The sequence below is a fragment of the Aspergillus vadensis genome (assembly GCF_003184925.1).
Source record: "Aspergillus vadensis CBS 113365 unplaced genomic scaffold BO88scaffold_41, whole genome shotgun sequence".
Classification (NCBI taxonomy): domain Eukaryota; kingdom Fungi; phylum Ascomycota; class Eurotiomycetes; order Eurotiales; family Aspergillaceae; genus Aspergillus; species Aspergillus vadensis.
In genome coordinates this window covers 117,469-140,328 of record NW_020292079.1, presented here as the reverse complement: position 1 = coordinate 140,328, position 22,860 = coordinate 117,469, and the positions used below count along the sequence as shown (strand labels likewise).

Genomic DNA, 22,860 nt, shown 5'->3' with positions numbered 1-22,860 from the left:
ATCACATCACAGACAGACAAGCGAGCAGTCAACACGGCACGGAATACTCTTTAAGATTTCCGGTGTGAGACATACAGCTTTCACTGTCACTACTCTGTATACCACTTACATATCCCGACCCGTACTGTAGGTGAATAGAGATGCCTACTACTCACATCCAGTAGTTACCACTCACTCTAGATAGACAGACACTTACTACCTCCAAAACTGAAGACTAAACTACCAGTAACTATGAATATCACCATCACTTCTGTGGCTCTCCCCACTTTAGACGCCAAAAAGTCCCCATCTACGTAGTTAGTCGATTTTTGGTTATTCGAATTAATTACTTATCTTCCTCATAACTAGTATGTACTTGACCACAGGTAAAGAGTCGTAGTTAATTAATACCACCCAAATGAACCCATGAATTTGCCTCCACTCTCACTTTCCACAACAACCAATTAGTTGACTCAAGTAGAGTAGAACAAAGTAAGTATATCAAAGCAAAACATACACATATATTCTCCCCAAGCCCCATCTATCTATACATAACTACAATCATCCACATCCAAAAACCACCTCCCAAATCTAGTACTACATATGAACAATCAACCAACCAACCAACTTATCTCAGACCGATACAGAAATCCTACAACAAGAATCAGTTCGATCTAGATCACATCACACCCAACCCCACCGTTACGATTTCAAGCTTTGGGGGGTGGTGGTATCTGCAATTTCTGCGTTGGGTTATATGTGGAGAGAAAGGTAGGATATTCAAGGGACGTACGTACGTACGTACGTTAGTTAGTGGCATGCAAGGTAAAAAGGAATCGAATGGAACGGAACGGTAGTGAAGGGTGAAAAACGTTGGGGGGGTTGTTTGGGTCGCTCTGGTGATGGTGGATGAGATGAGATGAGATGTGTCATATTTGGGGTACGTACGATAAGTAGTAGTTTACTATGTGATCGACTAGTTGCGTTGTTTGTTGTTGGTGGGTAGTGATTAGGTAGGTATGTATGTATGTATGTAGGCAAACGGTTCTTCACTGGTCTATCTAATGGTAACTTGACTTACCTCAAGGTAAGTCAAGTAAGTAGGTATCTGTCTATGTACAATCGAGGGTTCTGTCTAAGAATCTTCGTAGTAGACTGGACCCCGATACTGTGACCCGCACACAATAAAGGGATCAAAAATCAGGCTAAATGTCAATCGAAATCAAGGAGGTGGATAAGAAGAGCATGGATAAACCCAAAAGGTAAAAAGGAAGGAAGATGCCCGCAATCTATTGGATCCAAGCTTTCGTCGACGGGTTTCCAGAAACCTCCTCCACCTGGAGTTCAAAGTTCAAAGTGAATCCCCTTTATTGGAAGGCGTTCCGGATTTCCAACTGCATCTGACCATCGACCACGCCCTTGATGCTGATGCTTCTCAGATCCTCGACGATCCAGTCGGCACCGGCTTCCTGGAGCTGCGCAAGCGTGTGGGTCGTCGTGAGCGCAATGACTTTGAACCCGGCCGCCTTACCAGCCCTGATGCCCGACGGCGCATCCTCCAGAACTACCAGAGACGAGGAATGCTCCAGACCCAGGCGCGTCCGACCAAGCAGATAGCACCGGGGGTCAGGCTTGCCCAGCTCGACATCTTCCGCCACCACCAATACCTTGGGGTGGGCGAGGTTCAGCACGCCCAGCCAGCCGTCCACCAGCGCACGCGTTCCAGAGGTTACCACGCCCCAGCGAGCGCCGGCGTCGTCCAACGCTGACATGAAATACCGCGCCCCGGGAATCTCGACGGCGTCCGACCCGTATTCCTTCGGGATGCGACCTTCGATGTAGCTGACATCTGGCGGTTGAGAAAGCAACTGGTCAGTCTGCTGTATGCTGTATGTGGTAGATGGACGATAAGGAAGAGTTGTGGTGGTGATGGTGGTGGTTTCAGGTTGGAGTTTCTCAATCGAACTGCAGAGTGTCCAGAGGAATACACTTACACTCCCAATTGGCCTTCTTCGGGTCGTACAACTGGATCGTGTCGATGCTGCGGCGGCCGTGGGAAGTGGCCAAAATGGTCTTGGGGTCAACGCCCAACTCCGCACCGATTCTGCAAGTGATAGTTAGGACGGATGGCGTTTGGTTACACGGAGGGAGGTGGTGGGGACGAACTTGTGCCAGTGTTTCACAATCGCTAAAGGTCAGATGTCAGTGCATGGTTACAGAGGAGGGGTATGTGGGAATGAGGAGGGGGACTGACCATCGGTTGAGTCGACGATAGTGCCGTCAAAGTCGGAGAGTAGTCCGTCAAAAGTGTGGACTTGCGGAGGGGCAGAGAAGGAGCCGGATGGTCTAGACATGATAATGGCGGGGGAAGTAGGACAGAAAAATCCAGGGCCAACGCAAGGTGGGGGTGGAAGGAATGGAGGACAACTCAAAGGATGTGAGTAAATAGATGTAAGGAGTGGACACAGTCAGCACCGCCAGTCAGCAAAAGGAGGGACAAAAGGGAAAAGGAACGGTGGGTTTCAGGCTTCAGGCAGAAGGAGTGAATGAGTTGGTAAGTCGTGAGAGAGAGTCAGTCCAAAGGAACGAACGAATGGCAGCGCCGGATATCCATAGTCTGTAGTAAGAAAGTATGCCGGTATTACCGGAGATCGGTGTTTCATTGTGCCGGTTATCTTAGCGCCTTGCCGCCGAAATCTTCTTGGCGGCACAAAATTGTTCGGGCGGATCAGAGCGAGTCTCTGTGCTTTGGATCGCCTTTTTGCTCAGAGACGGTTTAGGGGTTATTAGGCAAGATGGTCAAGCTAGGTATGTTCGCTTCATCGGTATCGCCATTGTCCTTTGCTAACCCTTCCTCCAGGCAAAAACTCCAAGCGGGTTCCCGTCCGCCTACGACACAAGATTGAAAAGGCCTCCGCGGCCAAGCAACGCAAGCAGAGAAAGCTTGCAAAGAAGGTACACCACTCCTCTTACACGTTTCTGCATGGTTATTGGCCATACTAATGCTGCTTGTAGAACCCCGAATGGCGCTCCAAGATCAAGAAGGACCCCGGTATCCCCAACCTGTTCCCGCACAAGGACAAGATCCTCCACGAGATCGAAGAGAAGAGACGCTTGAAGGCGGAGGAACAACAGCGCATTCGCGATGAGGCCCGCGCTCGTCGCCAGGCTCAGAAGGAGGGTGGCGCTGAGGAGGATCCTGTTGATGCCAATGTCATGATTGATGAGGACGATCTGATCGACGACGATATGGACGAGGATGTCGGTGACTCCTCGAACCCCATGGCGGCGCTGCTTGCTTCCGCCCGTGCCAGAGCTGCCGAGTACGAGGAGGAGCACTCCGATGATGAGGACGATGAAATGGATGAGGACGACTCCGACGACGAGGATATGGACGAGATGGACCAGGACGAAGAAGGCGGTGCCAGCCTGGACGTCTCCGCCCCGATCACCCAGAGCACTTCGAAGGAGAGCTCGCGACGGGCCTTCGACAAGGTCTTCAAGCAGGTCATTGACAACGCCGATGTGGTGTTGTACGTTCTGGATGCCCGTGATCCCGAAGGCACTCGGTCCAAGGAGGTGGAGCGCGAGATCATGTCCGCCGACGGAGGCAACAAGCGATTGATCCTGATCCTTAACAAGATCGATCTGGTTCCTCCTCCGGTTCTCAAGAACTGGCTGATCCATCTGCGCCGCTACTTCCCCACGCTGCCTCTCAAGGCCTCCAACGGCTCGGGCAATGCTCACAGCTTCGACCACAAGCAGCTGACCGTCAAGGGCACCTCCGAGACGCTCTTCCGCGCGCTCAAGTCGTATGCGCACAACAAGCAGATGAAGCGGTCCATCTCCGTCGGTGTGATCGGTTACCCCAACGTCGGCAAGTCGTCCGTCATCAACGCCCTGACGGCCCGTCTGAACAAGGGCTCCAGCAACGCTTGCCCCACGGGCGCCGAGGCCGGTGTGACCACCAGCCTGCGGTCCGTGAAGCTGGACAGCAAGCTCAAGCTGATCGACTCCCCCGGTATTGTCTTCCCCAACTCGAGCGACAAGGCCAGCAAGAAGAAGAAGAAGCAGGAGGAGCACGCGCGTCTGATTCTCCTGAACGCGGTTCCCCCCAAGCAGATCGAGGATCCTGTTCCCGCCGTGTCGTTGCTGCTCAAGCGCTTGTCGACATCGGACGACCTCATCTCCAAGCTGCTGCAACTCTACAACATCCCCCCGCTCATCCCGACCGGTGGCGACCAGACACACGACTTCCTGGTCCATGTGGCCCGCAAGCGTGGTCGTCTCGGCAAGGGTGGTGTGCCCAACATCGAGGCTGCCGCCATGACGGTGATTAATGACTGGCGTGATGGACGTATCCAGGGCTGGGTTAACGCCCCTGTGCTGCCGGTAGTGACCACGGCAGAGGGCGCAGCGGCGCCGGCGGAGGGTGTGGACACGAAGCAGATTGTGACGGAGTGGGCGGCAGAGTTCAAGATTGAGGGATTGTGGGGCAATGGGGAGGATGATGAGATGGCCGAATAGATGTTTTTCTCATGGATACCAGGCGTTATGGTTCTTAAAAGGTAGATAGTGTCAATTGCGATGAACATATACCGGACCAAGTTAGTATGTCAACGATAAGCAGTAATGCAGAAGTAATTTATGGGATAATTCGTTGGCATTCATCTGTTAGCTCAACAGTGTATATGCAGCAAGTTCAGTTATAGTACTTACTAGCAGTATAGTAGTAGTTTACCAGGTTCAGTTCCAACATTGAGCAGCGTAGAGTTATCTGGCAGACCAAAATATATATTTGAATGGCACTTCATACCAGCACACGCACCACATTAACCTCTTCATCTCAACTAAAGCAATAAATATAAACAATCAATAAAACACATCCAAATCACCAACAACATAAAACAATCACCAAACCCTAACTCAATACACATCAAACTAACTACCAACATACAAAGTTAGTAACGTACGTAGTTGCAGAAAAGAAACCTTATCACCACCCACCCGAAGCGATACGATACGATAATCCCCCCGATCCACACGCGCCGCTCCTCCGCGTTTCTGTCGCGTCACAATCCATTTCTGCACAGGGGGATTTTTTTTACGAACCAACATCAATCACTCACTCACCACGATACCCCTTCCATTCTCTATATATTTTTGCTTCACCCACACGATTGACGACCAACCAAAAAACAATAATAACGAAATCAGAAGTACAGAAAGAACAAAAGGGAAGGAAAGAAAGAAAGAAAGAAAGGCACCAACCATGCCCCGAAAATCCACCAGCAGCAGCACCCCCGGCGACGACGGCGGAACAGCAGAACAACCCCAAATACACTCTCAATCCCCCTCAGATATCGTTCACCTTCCCGAATCAACAGGACAGATGGTAGAAGCGACAGAACAACAACTTAAGGCGCGGGCCGAAGGGGGTGTGAGTATTGAGGTGTGTTATATCCATCCCTTCCTCCCTCTTTCATATTCGAAACATATATGTGACGGATATTATAACCAACATATACTGATGGGAAATTGTGATAATAGGACTACCTCCTCCCCCGCTCCCTCACCCTCCGACTAGCAAAATCCGTTCTTCCGCCGAATACATCCATACAGAAGGATGCGGTATTGGCGATTCAGAAGGCCGCGACGGTGTTTGTGTCGTATTTGTCGTCGCAGTATGTTTTTCCCCTGCACCTTTTACAACTTTCTGCATTCAGGAGGATAAATGTCTAATCTGGGTGTGGTGTATGTATAGTGCCAACGAAGCAACTCTCAAACGAACCGTCGCCCCGTCGGACGTCTTCAGCGCCATTTCGGAACTAGAGTTCGATGGATTCCGCACACGACTGGAGCAGGAGTTGGAGGCGTTTACGGAGTTGAAGGCGGGGAAGAGGAGGGCGAAGAAGGGGGATACTAGTACTGCTGCTGCTGCGGCGGAGGGAGTGGGGAAGGATGCTGAGGAGGAAGAGGAAGATGGGGATAGAGGGGTGAAGAGGGTGAAGCGGGCGGAGGAGAAGAAGAATGGTATTGGTGGTGGTGGGGAGGAAGAGGAAGGGGATGAGACGCAGGAGGAGCATGAGCAGGAACAGGAGCAGGATGATGAAGAGGAAGAGGAGGAGGAGGAAGAGGAAGAAGAGGACGACGAGGAAGAAGAGCACAAGGATGATGAGGAGGATGAGGAAGAGAATGATATTGATCGGGTGGAGGATTTGGATCGGGCGAAACGGCCGATGAACCCGGATGTTGAAGGGGATGAGTCGGACAGTGAGGATGAGGATGGGCCGGGGAGTCAGTTGCGAGGGGATTTGGGACTGGGTTAGATTGTGTTTCATGATGATTATGTGTGTATGGTATGGTATATGTCTTGTCTCTGTTTACGGCTGATGGTTATGCGGCAACGAAATGGTTTGTTGCATGATATCACTTCTACTCCATATCCAATGTACAATGTGTTGATACCCAATTCAACTTCATCACAACCAGCTGCTCATTATATTCACCACATGGGGACTCCTTGAACTCCGCACTCACAACACCCACAAAGGCTTGCCTATGTTGTACAATCATTGGTGCAGTTGACGCCACAAATCAGAAGAGTACCCAAAGGACTCCAGCCAGCTATATATAGCTGCTGCTTGAAGCAGTGAGGTAAGCCCGAATGACATCTTCATTATCCCACCCAAACGCCATGTCCCATAGTCTATCATTGGTATCGCCATTAACTGAAATTGAAAAGACTCCCCAGGAAGGCCTTAAATGTAAAATAATAGTAAAGGAGAAGGAAAAGAAGAAAAGAAGACGGGAAGACGCGCTGACGCAGACCCGAGCTGAGTCATGCGGTCGGCTCATTCAGTAACAGATTCATCCCTCGGGGAATAGAGTCAGGAGAGATGGTCTCGTTCTGTCGCCACCGACCGCTTGGTGGAGGAGTAGAGGCACCCTTGCCCACCACTTTGGGGAACGTCTGATTCGGCCCGTTGTTGCGAGCAGCGCCCGGAGCCAACGGATGCATCGCCTTGGTGTCGTCCTTGTCCAGCTTGGTCGACTTGTCACTTGTGGCGGCTTTCTGAGCCTTGGTGACCCTTCCGAAATTGTTGATCTTGGAGTTCTTCGCTGGCTCGGCCTTCTTTGGTCGTCCTTTAGGCGCAGCCTTCTTCGGAGCCGCTTTCTTCGGAGCAGCCTTCTTTGGCCCATCTGTCTTGGCCGCCTGCAGCACATCCGTAATGCTCCGTCCATTGCTGGCGGGGTTCGGGCGACCTTTCTTCGCCAAGGGTTTGGATTCATCCTCGTAACTCGACGATGGAGTAAGGAAGCCTGTCGGAGTGGGTCGTTTCTTGCTGGGGGTGACAACCACCGACACCTCGCCTTGTTCCTTCTTCACTCGTTCCACTTCCGAAGAATTGCACTCATCAAACACGTCGTCCTGTGCATCCCACCGCTTCAGATTGGCCAGTCGCGCAACTTCCTCACAGTCGCCCTTGACCATTAGATCCCAGCAGTCCTCAAACTCCTTGCCGGTGGGGTACTCATTGTTGATCCACATGGTCACTCCGTTACGGCGACTCCGGATGACGGAGCAAAGACTCTTTACCAGGCGACGCACTCCGGGGATCTTCAGACTCGTACCGACCACAATTAGGGCGTCCGGGCGAGAACGGATGTCAGCATTCATGACGGAAGTGATGGCCTCCTCGTCCGGGTTGTGCTCGTTGTACAGAACAATGCGAGGTCTCATCTTGCCGATACCATGGCTACGTTGGCCGGTTTCCATACGGAATTGATTGTTACGGCAGCACTCCGGGCATTCAGGGGCATCGGGACGATCAAACAAGCCCGCATCGAAGTCACTCAGATGTCGACATTTCTGGCAAACCATCTTGTCAAGACTGCCATGCAATTGGATGGTGCGTGGCCAAGGCGCTTTGACGTTCAACGGGATCTGCGTGGCCAACGGAGGCATTGAGGTCTCAATGCCATCGATGTTTTGTGTGTAGAGACGAGTGAGACGGTTCTCCTGGCCCAGTCGCGCCAGCATGTGGTGGAAAGCTGTGGGAGAGGTCTTGGCTGCTTCCTCGGACAGCGACCGTACCATGTCCTGGAAGGAGGCGGTCAACGCCTCATCCTGGTAAACGGCTGCATCGAACAAGAGCTTGCCCGATGCTTTGAGGTTATGTTTCTTCTGCAAAGTCTTAAAGAGACCGTCGGTCGAGCGGAAATCAGGAACTATGATAGATTAGAAAATACGAGGAAAAGAGGCAAGAGCGGACAGTCGCGTAGTGGTGACAGGATCAGGAGTGGGGATGGGAAAGCATACTTCCTGCGGAGGTGGAGATACCCGCACCGGCGATGACGACAATTTTGCGGTGACGCTGAATCGTTTTGACGAGATAGTCAATTTGCGACTGCTGTTCAGTGTAGGACAGGCCGGCGGTGGCCGACAGGTCGAGATGCTGAGTTCGGCGTTCTTTGGGGGCGGCGACCCGACGCTTCTTCCTGGCGGGCGGCAACTCGTCTTGGCTGCGGGCGGCGCTAGGCTCATCCGCGTCCTGCGACGGGGGCGGCGACGGATAGAAACCTGGCGGTGCCAGTGGTGATGCCGGCGCTGAGCTTAGACTCGAGCAATCCGAGTCATCGTCCATGCCTAATGACGCCAGAAGGCTTTTTGGAGACGAGCGGGAGGAGTTGGTGGTGGAGTGTGTAGTAGTCGTGGTAGTAGTGGTGGTGGTAGACGAAGTGGTGGCAGTACGACGGGGCGCCATTTAGGTCAGGCCGTCGCGGTGACGAAGTAAACAGCGAGCACAAAGAGTTCGGGGGGAGAAAAATTGGATTCGAGGGTGGGAGGGAAAAGACTCAAGGAGGGCTCGCTGTTCACGGAAAGCTGGAGGGGATCAAAGCTAGATATCGTCCCGAGAGAAAACCATGGAGGACCGGAAAAGAAACGGAAAACATCAATTGACAAGTGGAAATGACGGTAAGGGGGATAATTTCGGACAGATATTGCTTCTTTGTTTTCCCCTGTCGTTCACGTCTGGCTCCCTGACTTCGGGCGGAGGTAGTAGCGAGAAGGGAGTTGGGTGGAAGAAGAGGAAGAAGAAGAAGAACGACGAAAAGAAGACAATGGAGACAGATGAAGAAGAAGAGGAGGAATGGGCAGCACAGGAGGAACCACCCCGTGACTGGGACAGCGCAAGTCTGGGTCGAGGACAGCAAGTGGTGAGGTCAAGTGGAAAACGGATGGAGAGGGAGAGCGAAGGAAAAGGGCTACTAGTAGCAAGCCAGCACAACTAGAATGGACTGACTGAACTGCTGCTTGGGAGTGTTGCAGCAGGTTCGACGGCAGGCCGGTCAGATCCTCTCGCTTGCAGTGTGTTTATTTTGACCCACGGGTATCGCTCGGGAAGAGTCGATGAAGGCTCTGCATCAAAGAGGGCTAATGGGGAAATGGGGGGGTTTGAGGTAGAAGGAGAGAGGGTTGAGCTGCTGCAAAAACACAAACTCGGGCAACGAAGTGGTATGCTCAGAGGAATGTGTCTGGAAACAAGAGGGGTAGATAGATATGATCGCGTGTTGATCAAGTTGGGATGAATGCCGGTGGGAATGATGATATTGCTCTACTACACCTAAATTTACTAGTGTTTGGGACATGCTACTATACTGCTATGCTACTAACACACACTTTGATTGCCAGTTACATTACATTGTTACGGGGTTGCAGTGACTATTGGGAATTTTCCCGTATCAACCCTGTATGGATAGCCCGGTGGGGGCTGGCTTTTGGGTGCATTTGGGGTTTACCTCGTCTCTTTTCTCCTGCAAATTCGGTTTTGTGCTGCCAATCTCGTTACCGATCCCGTACCGCGCTAAAGGGGGCTGTCGGCCTGGGGAGCTTCTTCCATTGGCCGTGGAAGCTTCACCCAATTCTCCGGCCAACCACAGCCCAAACATATACTTGCCCGTGCGAGGCAATCCTCACCATGTCTTTCCCACACATTGGAGAGCTGTCGGAATGAACAAAGAGGTCGGGTATGCCTTTGGTTTAGTGAATGTTCCCTAGCACAACCTGAGTGGGCTCGGCTGCAGTTATTAGAATCCCACATCGCGACCGTCACTCGCACTAGCCGGCCTCCGACTATCGTTCCGAATCCGTCGCGTCAAACGCTACGATTGTTGGGAAGGCTGAGCGTTTATTTCATAATCAGCAACCAGGGTCACAGGGATACCTTACGTATGCTCGTCATCTCCTTGCGGGGCTGACCCTCTGCCAGTAGATTCCGTGATAGAATTATCGTATAAATCATGAACCTATACTGGAATCATTGCTGCCTTTACCATGGCATTGATATTCACCTTTTGTCTGTGTGATCGAACCGGACACAGCATTATCCACGGACGGACCAGCGCGGGGTATCGGATGAAGCTACCAGTCAAAATATGCTTGAGGCATTTGTCGGAAAGTGCGGCGCTGTTCTAGTAAGAACTGGCATGATCCGGTTTTTCCAGGCTGCCGGATCTTCCACGGACTTTTGTTCCCCGCACCTGTATTATTCTTAAGTTGCGTTCTCTGCAATCTGAAGAGTGAACTTGAATGTAGATATGTTTAATTGATGAGATGTATTTGCTAGTCACCACCGAGCTCGATGTAGGAGTTGCGTCGGTTATGTTCTCCCACATCATCTGCCGGGCCTCGTGTTTCTTTCTCCGTCCGATCAGGCGCTCATCTTGTTGCTAGCAAGCCCACTGTAAGACTGCACTATGACTGCAATTCAGAAAACATCTCTGCTATAGAGGAAGGTGCTATGATTTCGGCTTGGTTTGCAATATATCATCCGTCCGAGATGATCGGACGTTGTTTGCGGGAAGGTGGATGATTCGACAAGTGAGGCGGGTTGAGCCCCGCTCTTTAAACGGTCTTCTTCTCCATCTTGAACGATGCAATAGACGCTTCTCTCGGATGACATGTCTTCCAGCCCACGAATTAGGGAATGGGATAGCATTAGATAGCTCATATTCATTACTGTAGTAAGGAACCATCACGCATCATGCCCTTCCGTATCTGGTCCGAACATGTTTCTTCACAATGCCCTTGATGGCTGTTTTTGCGACTTTTATTTCCGGAAATCCCCCAGTTCACGGAATTATGACGCAGTTACTAATAGACAGTGGTACTGTATCTGAAGGGTACAGCTGCAGCTGGCATTGGTGAGCAAGCGCTTGGTTGTAAGCCGACCGCAGACCTCAAGCAAGTACTAGTGTTCCAAGGAGTAGTCATGATAGGGTTCACGATTGACGTATATTGGCGGGAACTATAGGGAATATCTGCACGGTCGCCTAGCACAGACTTGGCCTATTGACAACTCCTTTGTTTTACATAGTATCCCCCGGTGCTAGAATGGCAACTGCCACAAGGTGGTCAAGGTGGTCGTGCAGCTCCTGGAACTTCCCTCCAGCAGCGAAGTTCAAAGATGGATCTCGCCGATATCGTTGCGCCCATGGCTGGTGGGGCCGGTGTGATTGGTTGTCCTGGTTACGACAGCACATGACCTCACATGACGCTGACTAAGAGGCGCGGAGAGCTCCACCTGACCACTAGTCCCGAATAATGAAACTATCATCTTGGAGAGTCAACTTAGCCCATGATCATCCTCCCGGCCAAAGGGTAGCGTCTGGATCCGGGGTTTGAATGCCATGAGGGTTCTGTCTGCTATCAACTAAGCCCTTTGTATATCATTCAGTGCCCCTCTGTGGCTACACCCCGCCCATCTTACTGCGCAATTGCCTGCCGAGGTTCAATTGTATCGAACTATGATATCTGAGTCTTGCGATCACTGGCCTCCCAAGACATTCTACTACCCCCATTGGATTTAGAGCTTCGCACCCCACAATGCCCTTAATGATGGACGATAGTATCAATGTTGACGATCTCTTTGGTGAACCCACCTCCCTCGAGCTGGGCCTGCCACCATCGGCTTCTTCTGCCAGAGGCCTTGCCCAGCGTCTGGATGAGATGCGACTGCTCGGCTGTTGCCAGTAAGTTACTGTTTTCTGGTGTGTCGCGAAACCAGCTTGAATCTGTCGGCTAATCTTGTTCAAAGGAAGATTGCATGGTCCAAACTGGGATGTATTGCTTACATCTCACAAGACTCCTTGAGGGTGAAAGTCCGCCATCTGCAATGTCGACCGTCGGATGGCAAGTGGGTGCTCAGCGATGAGACCCCCTTGATGCCAATCACCGAAGCGCACGGCGGGCAAGCTCTCACTCACCTGAGTTGGAACGAAGCTGGCTCCGATCTGGCCGTGGTCGATGTGACTGGACGTGTCTCAGTCTATCACATCCCTTTCGCCCTCAACAGTGTTAACGGCCTTCGACAGCCGGCTTTTTCTCCCGACGATGGGTCTCAGATTGTTGGCATGATGTGGCTGAACACCCAACGATCCGTATGTCGATCTGCGAACCACATCTATCTCTCGATGCTAATCTTCTTAGGTGCATGCATTTTATCAAGCAGCCAAAGTACAGGGTCGCTGGGCTTACTCGCCGTTCCGTCGCCGTCCAATAGGTCCGTTTCACCCTGCAAATAAAGCGGCACTGCTATGCATCACACGTTCTGGATCAATGAAGCTCTTGTACCAGAATCCGGACGGCAGATGGGATGACATCTCCGTGGATCTGAAGAGCACAAGCTACTCAGATCGGTTGCTGTCGCATGCTGCTTTGGTAGCAACCCAGAACGGGATCCTTGTCGCTACTTACTCGATATGCCAAAAGATCCGCTTTTATCGGGTGCAGGTCAACTGGAACCCGCCTCAATGGGACCCTGCACAACAGCCAAAGCAGACGCCACCCCAATTCCCAGTCCCTAGCTTCCGTTTCACGCACTCTAAGGTGGAAACGTCATGCACAGTACCTGGGATGCCTCGGAATGACGGAGAAGAACCCGACATGATGCAGCAGTCGGTCTCAAATCCTCTTTATAGCCTCAGTCGCCTTGATATAATACTCCCGGCCTCCGACAACGCTGCTGGGACTACAGCGAACCCATGGATTGTTGCGGTTTTCTCAACCCCACCACAAGCTACTCCAGATCATCCTGGCCCGCAAGGACCAGCAAGTGTAATTGTACGATGGCAATTGGATACTGCTGCTTTCACCCTTCACCCCAAGTTTGATGAAATGGCCACAAAACGAAACAGTACTCAGATGAAGGTACGTGAAAGTTATCAGTACTTCATACAGACCGCGCTGACTCTCTGAACAGCCTAGGCCTGTACTGCGTCGCTTGGAAGACATCTATTCTGACCGCTATGTCATATCGGTGGACCAAATCGAGTACGGCAATGTGGTTGCTATCACTTACGATGATAGCTCCGTGTCTTTCTACGACCCGAAAACCATGGCATTGTTCAATGGTGTTGATGATGCGAATACGGTGACGGGCCTAGCTCAAGCAGGGTTTCACTATGCCCCAGACGCCTCAGGTTGTAGTGCCTCGTATTGTCGCCCTGGAATGTTACTAACCGTGTTCTGATAGGTCAAGGTCAACACGTCTCTTTCTCACCGAGCGCATGCGCTGCAGTCATGCTAGACAACGACGGCCAGACGCACCTCAGGGTTATGGAGCATTCTTACGGAGCCGAAAACGGTCTTTACGATGAAAGTGCGTTTTTCCTTACTACCAGCTCAACTATCTGCTAATAAGGTTTCGAACTTGGCAGACAAATTTTCTGCAGCCATTGCATCACTCACATTAGCCTTCTGCCGCGGATGTGGAAGTGAAGTCAACACAGACGATATCCTCTTAATTTTAATACAGCAACTCTCACAGGGTTAGTACCAACCTTCATTTCCGTCGATCATCAATTCTAACGCATGCTACCAGATGCCCAAATCACGTTCATCAACGAAGTTTACCGCGCACTGCCCATCAACTGCAATTTCACGGTGGAGCAGGAAAAGCTGATGAACCACCCCTATATTCCCAAGTGCCTCAGTATACAAGCTGCTCTGGGATTTGCCAATAAGTACAAACCACGAAGTTTTGCCTCTTCTGTCTCTTGGTCGATTCTTCAGCTTCGCCACGCCGCCATTTTATACCCATTTTTCTTTCAGTACAACAAAGGGATTCAGGCAGAGCCACATGATCCTGGTAAGTCAGTCCACATTGACAATCACGGGAGCTGCTAACAGCATGGCTCATATAGACGTCTTGCGTATGATGCTCGGAAACACCAGATGGGCACTTGACTTTTCTCTCTATATACTAAACGAGCTCTTCGACCTCGCCGATGAATTTGAAAGCGTATCGGCCGATCAGGAAGCTTTCAGCCAAAAATGTTGGTCAAATCCATACTCCGGAAACCGTCAACTGTACTAACGCCCCGTAGTGAAAACCACAAACTCACTAGCTCTCATCATTCTCCTCTCAAGCATGTCCCGTGCTTTCTTGCGCTTTATCTGCCGTGGTCTGCGTGGCATCCACGCGGGCTATACGAACGCATCTCTAGCCGGTGACTCTCGTCTACAGTACGCAGAGATATGCCAAGCATTAGATGCCACGCCTGCACGAATCGATGTATACGAAAAGTTCCTTTCGGCTGTCGATTCGGCCGTACGACACGCCTACCATGGTGCCGGTTTTGGTGACACTGAACGACCGGGGCCGGAGAAGGAATTGCTTGTCAACGCCCGCATTCCTCCTGTCCTCGTTGCAGCTGTCTCAACAATCCTTCGACAAACGGTACCGGGACTCAAGTCCGACGTCGACCGCATGGCCATCTACATGCACGACTACTCGTGGCTCGGGTTCGGCTCCGACCGACGCTCGGAGTTATATCGGCGCACACGAGAAGTGGATATCATCAAGAAAACGCCCATCCGGATGACGATCGCACAAGGCTCGAATGGACCCCAGCTTGGGAAACAGAACAACCAGGGAGTCCTTCGACGGCGATGCGTCCGCTGCTGCGATGTATCTGAGGGGACTTATCCGCCACGCTCTGTCCTTGCGTTCCGCATGATATTCAAGTTGGGCCATTTACGATCGTGCATTTGTGGAGGAATGTGGACTCTTGAGTCAGGTTTGAACGAGGTGGGAAAATAGAAAGGGCTTCGACCCTGGCGGTCGTAGCAGTGGCTTTTTGGGTAGTTATGTTGATACCAAAAGGTTAGACTAGAATGATTGGTTAAGGCGTGTGGTATAATAGCGTATATAGATGCAAACACGAATGGACAAGTATTACGATGTCAGTTGCCTCCACTGTTCCTTGGATTTGTACATAGGCCGACAGTTGAGACACCCCGCCAATAAGTAGTACTGTCTGCATCTCGAACTCGAGCGCATGTCAAATACCAATCGTTGCATAGGGGCATTCATACAAGATACACTACTTATCTACTACTCTATAGCGAAGAAATCACTACACTCGGAGACAAGATAGTTAATCATCCACTCCGCAACCACCACAATACCAATAACATAAATCCTTTATCTCATGTCATGTCAAGCAAGGCCTTCATTTAAAAACATCGATCTGCATCTTTTCTTTTTTTTCTAAGATACATAATCGATTTCTTTTTTCAAAAGAAACCGTTTTGATGAATCCGACCCCCTCACGGCAAGGTTAGGTCAACCCGTCATCATTAAACGACGTTCCCGTTAACTCCATCCAGATCCAGAGACGACCCCGTCTTTAACATTTAAGCCTGTTTATACCAGTTAGTCAATGTCCTTGATGTCTCTCTCGCTGGTTCTTCCTGCAGGGCAGCAAGAACCAAATAGTCGGGTTTTGTGTGGCTTCGTACCTTAACAGCGTACTTCCGCTGGGGGAAGTGGATCTCCTGCTTGCGCTTGCGCTCGGTCTTCAGGGTAGCCTCGTGCTTGGTGAGACGGCGGCGGAGAGCACGGGTGAGCTTGGGGCGGAGGTCAAGAGGAGTGTACTTCTTGTTCTTGTAGAACAAGCGGAGCTGAGCGCGCTGGTTGGCGTTGATGACGGTCAGAACGCGAGCGATCGACTTGCGAACGTCGTGACTGTTAAGAAAGATGGTATATCAGCATCCCTATTCTTCTTGATTTTTCCTGATTCTTGTGCGCATGTGTGTCCATATTCTTCATGTAGGTGGTGGTGGGAGATATGTTGGTGAATTTTGCGCCCTGTCGGAAAGTTTCTTCTCGGCTTGGGTTTTTCTTGTTGTTCGTGGTCGTGTGCCCCTCGTTCCTTGCTGGTGTGTCGATTTCATGGGTTGTCGAAATTCCCCTTGACTGGTATTCCGTTTTTTGGTCTTTCGAATTGTCGAATGTTGTTGTCGTTTCCCTTCCTCCGGCCGTAATCCACAATCCGACAGGTGCAAATCTCATATCCTTCCCACCACACACGCACACAGAACGCACACACACACACATGAGGGGTTCGCAGGAGAGAATTGATTCAAACGCACATTCTGTGGGTCTTCGAGGAGGCACCGCCAGCGATCTTCTGGACACGGAGCTGGCTCAGCTCGGTCTTCAATTCCTCCAGCTGCTTGGTGAGGTCATCCTTGCTCTTTCCCCAGAGCTGACCAGCCTTGACCTTGGACGACTTCAAATAAGAAAAACACCGGTCAGCATTTCACGCAGAAATCAAAAAACTGCGAAATAGCAGCATGGCGCGCATTCAACATACCATGGTGGGCGGCTTCGTGTCGTATCGTACGGGTTGTCGACGTGAGGATTGAAGATGGACCGGGTCAATTTGGGATGTTCGTTGTGGGACTAGGGTTTGATTTTTTCTGGGTGTGCGGCGGCTTAAGCGGGCACGTGATTGTGGCTGGTGGTTGCCGTGGCCCAGTTGGGGTTTTGGTTTAGTAGTAAGTAGTAAGTACTGCCGCGCCCCCCGGGATGACGCCGCCTCCGTCCGCCGCCCCGGCCGCCCTGACTTGGCCGTGCGATAGTGGGTTAGACTAAGGCTGCTGTCGCTGCTGCTACTGCTGTCGTTGTCGTTGCTTGTTGCTGTGCCGCCGGTCGGATCATGTTGCGTTGGTTATGACGGGGTTCAATTTGAAGCTTGATTTACTCTCTTCCTTCTATATTCCCGACTTGACGGTGTCTTATCGTCGTTATCGGTGTCGTTGAATAACTTCCAGTCTCATTCTACTGCCTACACACACACATCACTGGCACTTACCTACCTACCTATATACACCCTCATATTGTCGTAATCCACCATCATCGCCATGGCCACTTCAACCGGTACCGGCTGGGCTCAGCTCCGGCAGCAAGCCCGATCTCTCGAGACTCAGGTACGATCATCGCTTCCTGTCACATAAGATGTGTCCTATCCTAACAATGTACATACATCATAGACCGAGAACCTTTTCCACACATACTCTCAATACGCCTCATTAACAAAGCTCCCTCCCACACCCTCGGAGGAAGAGCAGCGGATTGAATCGCAACTCAAAGACCTCCTAGAACGAGTACGCATTTACTCTCTTTCATCACCATCACCATCTCACTACTCCATAACCTCCCATCAACTAACCATCAATCAATCACCAGCGCGACTCCCTAATCTCCCAACTCGCCCGCCTCCTCGACTCCGAAGCAACCCTCACCTCCTCCGCCCTCAAACAAAACAACCTCTCCCGTCACCGCGAAGTCCTCCACGACCACCGTCGCGAACTCCAGCGTCTCAAATCCGCCATCTCCGAGTCCCGCGACCGCGCTAACCTCCTCTCCAACGTCCGCTCCGATATCGATGCCTACCGCAACTCGAACCCTGGTCAGGCGGAAGCCGATTACATGCTTGAGGAGCGGGGTCGGATTGACGAAAGCCATAATATGATTGATGGGGTGTTGAGTCAGGCGTATGCTATTAATGAGAACTTTGGTCTCCAGCGGGAGACGCTAGCCAGTATTAATCGACGCATTGTGGGCGCGGCGAACTCGGTGCCCGGGATGAATGCGTTGATTGGGAAGATTGGCTCGAAGAGGAGACGGGATGCGTTGATTTTGGGGGCTTTTATTGGGTTTTGCTTTTTGATGTTGCTTTGGTTGAGGTGATTGCTTGATTCTGTTTGCTTTGTCTGAAGCATGTTGTCACCGTGCTTGTGGGTATTATTGTTGCTGCTTATGTTGTCTATTGTGGGTTTGGGATGGGCGTCTTGAGGAGTGAGATTTGTCTCTTTTTTTCTTCTCTATTCTTTCCTTTGTCTATGCGCTGTTTTTGCGTCTATACTATACAGAGATTAATGGTGGGGGGAGATTTGTTTCCTGGTGTCGGGTCAGTGCTGTCTGGAGCATATTCCACGCTCTCACTCAACACTCACACAAACACCCTGGTATGTACATACACAGAGTCCAGAATCCAGTATGAACTGGGTGATCCCGTACCTGTCCAGTCACCCATCTAGGGCATAACAACCCGAGGCTTCTTCACAGCCTCACCCTGACCCTTCGCACCATCCCACTCCTGCGCCGGCATCTCCGACTGCAAACTGACCTTCTTCTCCTGCACCAACTTGCGCACCCCATTATTCAGCGCCTCCAACTCCACCTTCTCAGCAGGCCCACTGCCCGCCCACCGAATGCGACAATTCTCATCCAACAAATACACATACCCGACCTTCGAGTTCAACATCCCAATACTCTCCTTCAACCCATCATCCAACCCCTTCCGCACCAGGAAATACCGCTCATGCTGCTCCTCCGGCAACTTGGCCCGCATACGCCACATGAACATCTTCACCAACCCAGCCTTCAATGCATTCTCCTCCAGGTTGATATCAACCTTCTGCACCATCCCATCTCCCTCTGAGGCAATCGCCTCCCAAAGACCAGGGTTCTGTTCCTTGCCCGTGAAAGTAACGACCTGCGACTCGGCCCACACGCTAGAGAACAGGTTAACGATGGTGATCTTTCCGCGGAAGAGAGTCGTCGTGTTCTGAGGTTCCTTTGGCGAGGCGAGAGTGATGCCGTGCATGTTGGGGAAGTAGAGGGCTTTGTCGCGCTTGAAGAGTCGGGGGTTCGACATGAAGGTTTTGCCTTCGTGGTAGCGCATGTTCGACCATTCGCGGAAGTAGGGCTTTGCGACTTGTCGGGTTCTGTAATTTATCATCGAGATTTAGAATTAGAGCTTGCATAAAATAGTATAGGCTTCGGGAATGGGATGGAGACGTACAGTTCTTTCCGCCGCTCAAGATGTCTCTCGTAGTTCACGAAATCATCTCTCCTCTGTCGTATAGACCGGTCATCGACACCCGTGTTCTGTCCTTCTTGTGGCGGTATCACCGATCCAATAGGTCGGTCCAGCGTCGGAGGTATGAAGTCGTCATCACCGGGCTCGCTAGTCGGGGAGGGCACTTTGGATGCTGTCGCTGAGTAGTTTGCTTGGAATTGAGCTACTCTGTTGGTCTTGTTCGCGAGAGATGAAATGGGGGAGGGTGTTGTCTGCTTGGTTTCATTGCTGCTGCTGGTGTCGGGTTTGCTGGCGTAGTAACGCAGCGCAGCGGTTCGGGGCCGGAGAGCGGCCGCATTGCGCAATTGGCAGCTGAGGCACCGAGCGCTCTGGAGGTGCGTCGGCTCAGTTAATGAGGCTAGAAGCCCCGTGCGCTTCCACATTGTTGGAGGTGAGGTATCTGTGGGGAAGTAGTAATTGAGGTAGGTGGGTTGGTTGGTTGGTTGAATGTTCGGCAGACTCTCTTCACTGGACTATCACTGATAATTGTTGCTGGAGATCCACTCCGCCGAACAGGCCGAGTTTAATTAGTGGTCCCGTGACTTGGCGACATTTTCGTGACTGAGTATCACGCGTCACTGGTGGAATTCGTGTCACTCTGGAATGGAGTGTTCTGAATATTCTGACGCTGCTGTGGATGGATGGATGGATTGTCTGACTACATGAACTCTGTATTCATGGCTGCTTCCGTCAGATGATACTGTTACCTGCTAGGCAGCAGTGACGCAAGAACTCATGGCTCGCCGGATTTTGAGTCGCGGGACCTTCCACTTCACAATACCATGGCGACGGTGGTGAAGGACAAGGAGGCCTTTTTTAAGGAATTAGAGCGGCTGGAATATCCCAGTGATGGTGAAAATGAGGATTTCAGCGGTCTGGTGCATCTCTCGAGGAAGCGCTGTGAATGCCCTCCGTCTATCTCATTCACTCCGGCCTCAGATATAAAGGCTCCCGCGGCGCCGCCGTTGGTGAGAGCTTCTACAGAGCCTTCACTTGCTTCACCAAGTGTATCTGAGGTCAGCACTGAAAAGGACGTTGTTACTACGTCTGAACAAACACCAACACCAGCTGTGACCAGATCATCCTCTACAGACGAGATGCCGCGGAAAGGGAGGACTAAAGGTGGTGGCAGGTCTAAAAGAAAGGGACGTACGTTTAGGGCCTTTGATATTCCAGAACACCGGAAGATACTCAAGGGTCTCGTCTTCTGTCAGTACTATAACCTCGGATGTGTACCTCTAAGCGTTCAGTGACACTAATTCGAAGGAGTAGACTACCTCCCCAACGACGACAGAACAACACTTAGAAAGCTCCAAATGCAGCGTGCGCGTGAATACGGTGCCTCGCGAGCAAGGGAATGGAATGACACCATCACTCATGTCGTTGTAGAAAGGTGGTACACGTACGAGAATGTCATGAAACATTTCAAGAATAAGCCCATCCCGGTAGGTTTAGGAACTCAAGCATTGTCTAGTCTGATACTAATGTCTTTGAAGGAAAACGTTGCTCTCGTGGACAGTAACTATCCTCTCCTATGTATTGGGGCCCGCCAAATGTTGGACGCGACTCAAACTCGCTTTCGGGTCCGTGGCGCACCTGTTCCTGGGAAGGCCAAAGAATCCTCGCCTGCGCGTGAGCCCTCGTCAAATGGGTCGTTGCCGATAAAGCCAGCGAAGGCGAAACGCGGTTACATTGATACACAGAGCACCGATGACGAAGCTGACACTGAGCTGTTCGAGCCGGAGGTCGACGAAAACCTGGAAGATAAACAGATCACCTATAAATTAAACCAGGGTCGCGATGCTTTGGATGATGTGATCGAGGAAGTTCAGGCAATAAAGGACCTGGTAAGTCTCCCCCACTGCGTACATCTCAAAGCCTTAGACTGACGAATGACTTAGCCCATAAGGATAGATTCAGCCGACGAGGCAGCAGCAGCCGAGACAACCGACGACGAGACCTCCGACTCATCAGACGCCGGGCCAGCGAAGAAGAAGCGAAAGACTATCGAAAAAGACGACTGGCAACAGAACTTCGTCTGCATGCAAAAGTACGACGCACAATCGAACTCGGAGAACCCCAACAGCAACACCATAGCCATGCTCCAGCAAATGCTAGAATTCTACAAGCGAACAAACGACCAGTGGCGCGTCCTCGCCTACCGCAAAGCTATCAGCGCTCTCCGCCGACAACCGCGTAAAATCAGCACCAAATTAGAAGCCCTAGCCATCCCAGGAATCGGACAGCGCCTCGCCGAAAAAATTGAAGAAATCGTCTCCACCAACCGCCTCCGCCAGCTCGAAAATGCCACCAACAGCCGCGAAGACAATATTCTCAAACTCTTCACCGGCATCTACGGCGTCGGCATCACCCAAGCATCCATATGGCTAGCCGAAGGCTACAAAACCCTCAAAGACCTGAGAGTCAAAATCAAATTGACCGACAACCAGCGCGTCGGCATAGATCACTACCACGACTTCGCCCAACGCATCCCTCGATCCGAAGTCGAGAAACACGGCGAAATCGTCCGCAAAGCAGTCCAATCAGCCGACCCAGACATGCAAGTCATCATCGCGGGCTCCTATCGCCGCGGTGCCCCAGACTGCGGCGACATCGACCTACTAATCACCAAGCCCGACGCCGAGATCGACCACATCAGAAACGTGATGGTGAATACCGTAATCCCGACGCTGTTTAAGCAAGGTTTCCTAAAGGCCAGTCTGGCCAGCTCATCATCCCGAGACGGGTCCAAATGGCACGGTGCATGTGCCTTACCACCACGACCCCTCAAGAACAACAACAAATGGGAATATTATAATACAACTACCGGCCCCTGGCGACGCATCGACCTCCTATTCGTCCCCGACGCAGAGATCGGAGCCGCACTGATCTATTTCACCGGCAACGACATCTTCAATCGAAGCATGAGATTACTAGCAAGCAAAAAGGGCATGCGGCTCAATCAACGAGGTCTCTACACGGATGTACTACGCGGTCCTCAACGCGCCAAAATCAATGAGGGCCGATTACTTGAGGGCCACGATGAGCGTCGCATCTTTGATATTCTGGGTGTGCCTTGGCGCCCTCCGGAGCATCGCATTTGCTGATTGATGCGTGGGTGGGTGGGTGGGTGGGTGGCTGTGGCTGCCACTTGACGGGTGACAGATAACATTTCTCGGAATTGTCGGGAATGGTTCTGCTTTTTTGCAGGTTGCTTTGCTTTTGCTTTTTGGTTGGGGGGATTTTTCGCCAGACCGACTTCTCGGTGTGCGTCAAATGCGTGCAGGCAGCAGGGCAGGGCGGCTGCCGCGAGGAGGGCCTGAAATGGAAATTCCCGCGTTGAGAGGTGAGATGAGATGAGATGATGAAGGTTTGAGAGGGTAAGGAAGGGGATTGGGGGGTGTCAAATTGGTAGATGAATTGGGGATCGCAATCATTTACTTGGGTATGTGTGTGTGGCACATGCGTTATCTATCTACTGGTTGTATTGTTCTTCTTCTGGGGGAAACTTGTTGCTTATTGTCCCGGGGGGAAAGAGAGCGGGGGAGTGCGGTGAAAAGGCGGTCACGATCACTATCAACTATCACTATCAGTGCAAAACGATTCTTGGAAGCTTGATCGAACGTCGGTTGCGCCAAGGGGTAGCACGGAAACTATCTAAAC

General features: G+C 51.5%; 10 protein-coding genes across 10 annotated transcripts; 6 read left to right on the top strand and 4 right to left on the bottom strand.

Annotated features, from left to right (window-relative positions):
- Positions 1–1,012: 1,012 nt before the first annotated feature.
- Positions 1,013–2,363, bottom strand: BO88DRAFT_409227 (HAD family hydrolase). Its single transcript, XM_025707905.1, has 4 exons — positions 2,234–2,363; positions 2,146–2,167; positions 1,974–2,083; positions 1,013–1,828 (listed from the first exon to the last, which is right to left on the bottom strand). The coding sequence occupies exons 1-4, from the start codon at positions 2,331–2,333 to the stop codon at positions 1,347–1,349; spliced, it is 714 nt and encodes a 237-aa protein (XP_025557241.1). The 5' UTR covers positions 2,334–2,363; the 3' UTR covers positions 1,013–1,346.
- A 338-nt stretch (positions 2,364–2,701) lies between these two features.
- On the top strand, positions 2,702–4,651 carry BO88DRAFT_376342 (putative GTP binding protein). The gene is made up of 3 exons (XM_025704364.1): positions 2,702–2,787; positions 2,840–2,934; positions 2,995–4,651. The coding sequence occupies exons 1-3, from the start codon at positions 2,775–2,777 to the stop codon at positions 4,504–4,506; spliced, it is 1,620 nt and encodes a 539-aa protein (XP_025557240.1). The 5' UTR covers positions 2,702–2,774; the 3' UTR covers positions 4,507–4,651.
- Positions 4,652–5,154: 503 nt separating this feature from the next.
- cbfA (putative CBF/NF-Y family transcription factor) lies at positions 5,155–6,469 on the top strand. Its single transcript, XM_025707904.1, has 3 exons — positions 5,155–5,431; positions 5,530–5,663; positions 5,744–6,469. Exons 1-3 carry the CDS (start codon positions 5,252–5,254, stop codon positions 6,306–6,308), a joined length of 879 nt encoding a protein of 292 aa, XP_025557239.1. The 5' UTR covers positions 5,155–5,251; the 3' UTR covers positions 6,309–6,469.
- Positions 6,470–6,564: 95 nt separating this feature from the next.
- Positions 6,565–9,077, bottom strand: BO88DRAFT_219994 (putative SIR2 family histone deacetylase (Hst4)). The gene is made up of 2 exons (XM_025701997.1): positions 8,303–9,077; positions 6,565–8,211 (listed from the first exon to the last, which is right to left on the bottom strand). The coding sequence occupies exons 1-2, from the start codon at positions 8,745–8,747 to the stop codon at positions 6,821–6,823; spliced, it is 1,836 nt and encodes a 611-aa protein (XP_025557238.1). The 5' UTR covers positions 8,748–9,077; the 3' UTR covers positions 6,565–6,820.
- BO88DRAFT_430468 (uncharacterized protein) lies at positions 8,908–10,589 on the top strand (the record flags this gene model as incomplete). Its single annotated transcript, XM_025709251.1, has 9 exons — positions 8,908–9,211; positions 9,314–9,444; positions 9,512–9,515; positions 9,539–9,563; positions 9,745–9,860; positions 10,007–10,011; positions 10,076–10,122; positions 10,366–10,442; positions 10,489–10,589. The coding sequence occupies 9 exons, from the start codon at positions 8,908–8,910 to the stop codon at positions 10,587–10,589; spliced, it is 810 nt and encodes a 269-aa protein (XP_025557237.1).
- Positions 10,590–11,620: 1,031 nt separating this feature from the next.
- On the top strand, positions 11,621–15,245 carry BO88DRAFT_219883 (mediator of RNA polymerase II transcription subunit 16). The gene is made up of 9 exons (XM_025701996.1): positions 11,621–12,015; positions 12,081–12,423; positions 12,473–13,192; positions 13,245–13,464; positions 13,518–13,643; positions 13,702–13,812; positions 13,866–14,132; positions 14,188–14,319; positions 14,371–15,245. The coding sequence occupies exons 1-9, from the start codon at positions 11,870–11,872 to the stop codon at positions 15,084–15,086; spliced, it is 2,781 nt and encodes a 926-aa protein (XP_025557236.1). The 5' UTR covers positions 11,621–11,869; the 3' UTR covers positions 15,087–15,245.
- Positions 15,246–15,682: 437 nt separating this feature from the next.
- On the bottom strand, positions 15,683–16,755 carry BO88DRAFT_353331 (60S ribosomal uL29 domain-containing protein; the record flags this gene model as incomplete). Its single annotated transcript, XM_025703634.1, has 3 exons — positions 15,683–16,013; positions 16,421–16,560; positions 16,645–16,755. Coding segments are annotated over 3 exons (582 nt in total), but the record flags the coding sequence as incomplete, so codon positions are not given.
- Positions 16,756–17,194: 439 nt separating this feature from the next.
- On the top strand, positions 17,195–18,023 carry BO88DRAFT_430466 (putative vesicle transport v-SNARE protein Gos1; the record flags this gene model as incomplete). The annotated part of the gene is made up of 3 exons (XM_025709250.1): positions 17,195–17,260; positions 17,324–17,437; positions 17,520–18,023. The coding sequence occupies 3 exons, from the start codon at positions 17,195–17,197 to the stop codon at positions 18,021–18,023; spliced, it is 684 nt and encodes a 227-aa protein (XP_025557234.1).
- A 117-nt stretch (positions 18,024–18,140) lies between these two features.
- On the bottom strand, positions 18,141–19,816 carry BO88DRAFT_376326 (mitochondrial ATPase complex subunit ATP10). The gene is made up of 2 exons (XM_025704363.1): positions 19,141–19,816; positions 18,141–19,063 (listed from the first exon to the last, which is right to left on the bottom strand). Exons 1-2 carry the CDS (start codon positions 19,578–19,580, stop codon positions 18,370–18,372), a joined length of 1,134 nt encoding a protein of 377 aa, XP_025557233.1. The 5' UTR covers positions 19,581–19,816; the 3' UTR covers positions 18,141–18,369.
- BO88DRAFT_376322 (DNA-directed DNA polymerase IV) lies at positions 19,810–22,315 on the top strand. The gene is made up of 4 exons (XM_025704362.1): positions 19,810–20,406; positions 20,470–20,642; positions 20,694–21,044; positions 21,099–22,315. The coding sequence occupies exons 1-4, from the start codon at positions 19,980–19,982 to the stop codon at positions 22,302–22,304; spliced, it is 2,157 nt and encodes a 718-aa protein (XP_025557232.1). The 5' UTR covers positions 19,810–19,979; the 3' UTR covers positions 22,305–22,315.
- Positions 22,316–22,860: the final 545 nt, after the last annotated feature.

Excerpts from the sequence above, each read along its gene's own strand:
- BO88DRAFT_409227 (XM_025707905.1), bottom strand. The coding sequence starts at position 2,333 with ATGTCTAGACCATCCGGCTCCTTCTCTGCCCCTCCGCAAGTCCACACT. Across the intron at positions 2,168-2,233 it reads TATCGTCGACTCAACCGATG|CGATTGTGAAACACTGGCAC; the intron begins GTCAGTCCCCCT and ends TCTGACCTTTAG. Across the intron at positions 2,084-2,145 it reads ATTGTGAAACACTGGCACAA|AATCGGTGCGGAGTTGGGCG; the intron begins GTTCGTCCCCAC and ends TATCACTTGCAG.
- BO88DRAFT_376326 (XM_025704363.1), bottom strand. The coding sequence starts at position 19,580 with ATGTGGAAGCGCACGGGGCTTCTAGCCTCATTAACTGAGCCGACGCAC. Across the intron at positions 19,064-19,140 it reads CTTGAGCGGCGGAAAGAACT|AACCCGACAAGTCGCAAAGC; the intron begins GTACGTCTCCAT and ends GATAAATTACAG.
- BO88DRAFT_376342 (XM_025704364.1), top strand. Across the intron at positions 2,935-2,994 it reads AGAGAAAGCTTGCAAAGAAG|AACCCCGAATGGCGCTCCAA; the intron begins GTACACCACTCC and ends TGCTGCTTGTAG.
- BO88DRAFT_219883 (XM_025701996.1), top strand. The coding sequence starts at position 11,870 with ATGCCCTTAATGATGGACGATAGTATCAATGTTGACGATCTCTTTGGT. Across the intron at positions 13,465-13,517 it reads CTATGCCCCAGACGCCTCAG|GTCAAGGTCAACACGTCTCT; the intron begins GTTGTAGTGCCT and ends GTGTTCTGATAG. Across the intron at positions 14,133-14,187 it reads GGCAGAGCCACATGATCCTG|ACGTCTTGCGTATGATGCTC; the intron begins GTAAGTCAGTCC and ends TGGCTCATATAG.
- cbfA (XM_025707904.1), top strand. The coding sequence starts at position 5,252 with ATGCCCCGAAAATCCACCAGCAGCAGCACCCCCGGCGACGACGGCGGA. Across the intron at positions 5,432-5,529 it reads AAGGGGGTGTGAGTATTGAG|GACTACCTCCTCCCCCGCTC; the intron begins GTGTGTTATATC and ends TTGTGATAATAG. Across the intron at positions 5,664-5,743 it reads GTGTCGTATTTGTCGTCGCA|TGCCAACGAAGCAACTCTCA; the intron begins GTATGTTTTTCC and ends GTGTATGTATAG.
- BO88DRAFT_376322 (XM_025704362.1), top strand. The coding sequence starts at position 19,980 with ATGGCGACGGTGGTGAAGGACAAGGAGGCCTTTTTTAAGGAATTAGAG. Across the intron at positions 20,407-20,469 it reads ACTCAAGGGTCTCGTCTTCT|ACTACCTCCCCAACGACGAC; the intron begins GTCAGTACTATA and ends TCGAAGGAGTAG. Across the intron at positions 20,643-20,693 it reads TCAAGAATAAGCCCATCCCG|GAAAACGTTGCTCTCGTGGA; the intron begins GTAGGTTTAGGA and ends ATGTCTTTGAAG.
- BO88DRAFT_219994 (XM_025701997.1), bottom strand. The coding sequence starts at position 8,747 with ATGGCGCCCCGTCGTACTGCCACCACTTCGTCTACCACCACCACTACT. Across the intron at positions 8,212-8,302 it reads TATCTCCACCTCCGCAGGAA|TTCCTGATTTCCGCTCGACC; the intron begins GTATGCTTTCCC and ends AATCTATCATAG.